The following is a 5,850-nucleotide window of genomic DNA, read 5'->3' as shown; positions in this document are numbered from 1 at the left end:
TTTCCAAGGTCATGGAAAAGCTGATTAATTATCAGCTCAAGAAATATTCCGAAGATCGAAAGATTCTTAATGACCGAAAATACGGTGATCTCATGGTTCATCTCACCGAACAGTGCAACAAATCTTTACATCGCTTTGGAGAAAGTAAGATTATTGCACTTGATAGAGTTTGGCATCAGGCTTTCTTATCGAAAATGCGAGCTTTCGGTTTTCATGAATCCCTGCTTCTTTGGATTAGTAATTACCTTTCGAATTGTTCAATACAAGTTGTATTGAATGGATTTAAGTCTGAAAACCACAAGATAAATGCTGGTGTGCCCCAAGGCTCTGTTCTATCTCCAACACTCTTTCTCATTTTATTAATGATCTCCTGTCTGCAAATTCTAATCCAATACATTGTTTCACTGGCAATAGTACTCTTAGCTTTTCATATTCGTTTTTAGATTCATATCCCTCTTCTTCGGATTGGAAACAAGACTTATATACGTCCAAAGCTCCCATGTCTGGGGTCTTGGATAGTATTGAACGTAAAGCATTTAGTGGTATTACCATCATAAAATCATTTATGTCGCTTGAATATCGTCGAAATGTGTCTTGTCTCACCTCTCTTTTACCGTTATTTTAATGGTTTATGCTCTAGAGAAATAGCCAGTTGCATTCCTCCCCTTAAACAGTTCAACCGTAATACTAGCCCTTCTAGGAAAACTCATCAATATACCCTCGAGCCCAACTTCTGTCGTATTGTCAAGTACAGAGATTCGTCCTTTTGCCGTACTACGCGAATGTGGAACTGTGCACACTCTGTCTTTCCCAGCCATTGCAATATTCAGGAATTCAAAACCAATGTTGACCGACACCTCCTTTCAATCCCTCTCTCCCTTTCCTAGTGCTCGCACTGTGTCTACATAATAAGAGTAGTATTATCCCCTTGAGTATGCGCTTATTATAAAAACAAATCTTATTTCCATTTCCATTAATTTTACCTCAACACCTTTGAGTGGCATGAAAAAGCGCACAAGAACTCGACATAGCTTCAAAACTTCCTTAATTCGAACAATCTGAATATGTTGTCACAAAATTAATGTTATTTAAATCAGATTGAATTTCTTGAACAGAATTTGGTGCCAGGATTTTGCTTAAAATTGCTTCGCAATTATGCCATCATACCCATTACAGATTCGTTATCTTTGCAATTTAAAACATTGTGTCCAACTCAACAATTTAGTGTTTGATGTTCCAATCGTCAAATAAAATACAACAAAATCCAAAACCGACAAGTAAACCTCTAACATTGCTAATCAATGTCACCAGTTGTTCTTGCTTAAAAATTCTGCCCACAATTTACCTATATCACGAGTGTTCCATCAAACTCAATAATTGAAATGCAAACATTTCGAAATGACCCCGCCTGGCTCGTGGGTTAATTTTCTACCATTTTTGATTCTTCGACAACATGTTGCAGTCGCCACACTATTTTGTCTACAAATTATCTTGCAAAACTGTTAATAATTCCTTCGTGCTTCAGTGCTTGCAAAAAACTGTGATTTAGAAAACTATAAGTTGTCCCACAAACTTGCAACTGATTGCAGTTTGCTTTTAGAGGTGAAAGGGTTTAAAAAAATCAAATTGAAGAACAAACAAAGCTAATATGCAACAAAAACTTCTGAAATTATTACTTTGTCAGCTTATGATTGGACAATGGCGTCTTGTCGATTGTATTAACTTCTCACATATAATTGAATTATCAGACCAAGTTCGACAGAGGGAAGAAATTCGGACGATGATAGTTTTTTCACAAAAGAAATTCATAACCAATTTGACAGGATTCGAGGAGCTATTGAGACATGAAAGCTCTATTCTTCCTCTGATCCTGATCGGGGAAGACTACACTGAAAATGAGGCCTTGGAAAAGATAGTTGGTCTATGGTCAATTGTAATGGTCTTCATGGATAACATTGATAACCACAAAATGATCTTATTGCTAAATGAGACGCTCCGTGAGATGCGTTCGTCCAAGATGCTACTAGTTCTAGAGAGCCCTCCATCAGATTCGAAGTCGTTTTTGACTTTTTTTCAGACTTGTCGCCGTTTGGGCATTGTCAATATCGTCGTAATGTATGATGATCAAGTTTTCACTTACGAACCGTATCCCCATGTAAGTTTAGCTAATATGACTTCGGCACCCATTGAAGACTTTTATCCGGACCGTATGTATGACTTGAAAGGCTATCTCTTTCGTACACCAATTCAGCAAGATGGTTCTAGAGTTTTTATCTATAAGGACAAACATGGAAACGAAAAGGTAGCCGGGACGAATGCGAACCTGTTTAAATACTTCGTGCAGCGACACAATGGAACTTACGAACGAATTGTCGAAAATCAAACTGGTTTTGAAATAAGCCGTGGCTTGTCACTTGTTCGCCAGGGCTTATCCGACATCCTGATGCATTCGTACACATCTTTTTCACCGGACAATATCGGTCGCAGTTATCCGTTTGCTCAAATTGAATGGCTAATAGTGGTTCCAATGATGGGGGAGATTCCTGTTTATCGGTACCTGATTTTGCCATTCGACTATGAAGTTTGGGTTTGCCTTGGACTTAGTTTCGTGTACATTTCGTTGGCCAGTTACTTGACGAGGCTGTATTGTCAGCATTTGGGGGAATACGGTCCAGCGTTTACCCGGAGTTTTGCTGAATTTCTCTACCTTTCGTCGACAGACCTGTCGTGTAATTTACGCACGTTGGTCTTCGAAATGCAAATCTTCATTTACGGCTTGATGTTGACCAACATCTATATGGCCTTTCTCTCGGCCTTTCTGACCACATCGGTTCAGGACAAGCAAATCGACACCGTGGAGGATTTGTTGCAAAGTGGCTACAAGATTGTATCGATATTGTACGAAATTAATTCGGTGAAGCACACTAACGGATACAATAAGCGATACGATAGCATTTTCTACGAACAGAAGATCGATTTCATCAATGAGTATCGAAAAAGTCTAAATAAGACGTTTGGTTTCGTCTTTACGAGTGATCGGGCGAGATTCTTTTTGGGACAACAGAAGTATTTGGAAAAGAAACGGATGCATATAGCAAAGAGTACATTCGGATCCTACTTTTTGATATTTCTCATGCAAAAAGATTCACCATTTCGAATGAATTTTGATACGATTTTACTGCAGCTATCCGATACAGGGTTGTATAAGAAATGGGAAGAGGATGTTTTCATTCATGCAGTGGCCACAAAGTATCTGCAGATATTTCAACCGGAACCGGAAGAAGTTTTTAGGCCATTGACAATTGATTATTTAGGTGTTGGCTGGGCTACGCTGGGAATTGGAGTTGGATTATCGGTTGCGGTGTTCCTGGGAGAGATGGGAAGATTTCAGATTGTCAGGATTATTCGCCGGATGTTAAGGAAATGATTGAACGATAAGCTTTTTGATTTATTTTCTTGAATTCTGTTACTTTGTTGTAAAATCATCTAACCATCGTTTTTCTGTTGCAATTGAAAAGTGTCTTTAAAGAAACAAAGTTCGTTTTAGTTGCTTGAATTTCGTTTTGTATACTTTAAATTTACTTGAAATTGTAAAATTATGCACCATAATAGTTCTTTTTAAAAGATTAAAGTTTAAAGAAAAATATTCATGCATTTGTTTTTTCTTTTTTACTAAAAATGCAAGTGGCTCAAGAAATACTTCGCAAAATCAAGTACCACAGAAATGATTCCTTTGTTACACAAACTGGTAAGTGAAAACCATAAATCCAAGACCTATTGTTAAAAAAGCCAAAATAAAAATAACACTCATGTAATAAAACACTGAATAACGGTATATGGCACAAAGAATTTAAAATATTTTGTTGTGGTAGAAAACGTTATTGAGAATAAAACAATGAACAAAATTCTTTTCCTAACGAAGTTAAGCCAAGGCCAAGTTTGAATTGCAAAAAAGTTTATGATTGAAAAATTTCCCTAGAAAACAGTCTATGATAGTAATTTCAACTTATTACAGTAATAAAGAGGCGTGTCAAAATAATGTTTTGTTAAACAATTTCAAACCCGTTTTGTCCAAATCCAGATCATAACTAAATATTTAAATTTATTTTATTATTTATATGAAATTTGTCACAAGGAATAAGACTTTTCCTAATCTCATCTTGGTCTTGTCAGTATAGTCTTGTCTAGTCTAAATTAAATTGTGTTAATTTTGTAAAGGGTTTTGAGTTTGATCACAGTGTTTTGAAACAGGGAGAAAATATGATATAAATAAGAATGAACATTTATAGATTTTTTTTTATACAGATATCTTTTTGTCTCAGCAATTAAATTCGCAAGCATAAACCGTCATGGTAAAAACAGATCTTCAATATTATAAACTCTAAACAAACTTTGTTGTGGTAAGTAGCAATTGTTTTAAAGACATTAAACAAAAATTATGTAACTAAGTTCGCAGTGGCAATATATCTTCTATCAAAAAATCTGTCAAGGAAAGGCTTGGAACAAAAAAACTGTCTTCGAAGTACATTAAAGGGAAAAAATGAACTTTATCGGATGTTCCGCATTACAAAATTCTGTTTCACAAAATCTTGCGTAACAAAATCTCGAATTCGGAATCCCATTGAAAAAAAGCACTTATTGAATACTATTTTAAAAGCTTTGTATTGATTTTCTTTTCCATAGTAATGGCGGCAACAATTAATGAGAATCAACGAGAACGATGTTTTCTACAATTACTTGAATGTTTACTTTTCCATATAATTCCTAATTCATAATAACAAGCTCTGATTGGTTAAAGACTGATTGCAAATTTTCAATAAAAAAAAAGTATAAATGAAATGTGTGTTTCGAAAATAATTCAGTAATAATAGTAATATTTGATTGATTATTAATAATTATATTTTTTCAAGAACTCGATTGATGTAAGATATCAATAAACTTTTAATTTCTATTAAGTGTGTCACTGTCGCTTTATCGCTTGTAAATGTAAAGTATTGAATAGTGGTGCTTTTTTGGAGAGGGGGGGGGGGGAGAGGTTGTGTAGTTGTGTGTTATGGCGTAATTTTTACTTTCGCTAATATTTCTTATGAATTTAAAAATATTTTTAAAGAATTTAAAAAGTTTGGAAAGACTCGCTCACGTAGCTCCGTCGCTACTTTAAGGATATTACCTACCTACACTCCTCACACTAAAACATTCTTAGAGTTAACTATTTTTGATTCGTCTTTAATTTGTATATAAGGAAATATGTATTTAAAGATAAGGTAAGAGAACATACTCTGGGATAAAGAGAACTTTAAAGAATTTCTCAAAGCTAACGGACTTTGTAAAACTAATTTGGTTTATATTTACGAAAAAGAATATTTTTGTTTGTAACATTAGAAAAGCCTAACTTCACTTTGCTACGCTGCAAAAGTAAGCCAAAACATGTAAGTTTAAGCATCTATAAGCTATCGGGAAGTGATAAACAGCTTTTTTCATAGTTATAACTTTTTTTGTGTCGTTATAATGGGCCGAAAATCTACGTAAAGTAAAACGGAAATTGCTAAAATAGAACTTTATCATGAGCAAGGTCTTTCTTATCATTTTGTAGCTCCAAAAATAAATAGAAACTCTAAATTACTTAATTATTACTTAAAAAATCTATTATTATGCATTATATGCAAATAATAACAAATTGCGTACTTCCACTATTCTTTCAAGTAAAGATAAACGTAAAATCATTAGAAAAAAGTCCAATTACATAAACTCTCTATATAAGATCAAACATGAAACTGGATTAGAAGTGAGCCGAATGACTAATAATCGAGTCATAAAAAATGACAGACACTTAGCGTAAGCTATAGCACT

At 34.4% G+C, this 5,850-nt stretch overlaps 1 protein-coding gene across 1 annotated transcript; it reads left to right on the top strand.

Annotated features, from left to right (window-relative positions):
- Positions 1–1,478: 1,478 nt before the first annotated feature.
- LOC129940007 (uncharacterized) lies at positions 1,479–3,650 on the top strand. The gene has a single exon (XM_056048227.1). The coding sequence runs from the start codon at positions 1,649–1,651 to the stop codon at positions 3,425–3,427; it is 1,779 nt and encodes a 592-aa protein (XP_055904202.1). The 5' UTR covers positions 1,479–1,648; the 3' UTR covers positions 3,428–3,650.
- Positions 3,651–5,850: the final 2,200 nt, after the last annotated feature.

The sequence above is a fragment of the Eupeodes corollae genome, chromosome 1 (assembly GCF_945859685.1).
Source record: "Eupeodes corollae chromosome 1, idEupCoro1.1, whole genome shotgun sequence".
NCBI lineage: Eukaryota > Metazoa > Arthropoda > Insecta > Diptera > Syrphidae > Eupeodes > Eupeodes corollae.
The sequence above is the reverse complement of the archived record's forward strand: the minus strand, read 5'-3'. Positions and strand labels throughout refer to the sequence as shown.

Coding starts and splice junctions, on each gene's coding strand:
- LOC129940007 (XM_056048227.1), top strand. CDS start 1,649: ATGCAACAAAAACTTCTGAAATTATTACTTTGTCAGCTTATGATTGGA.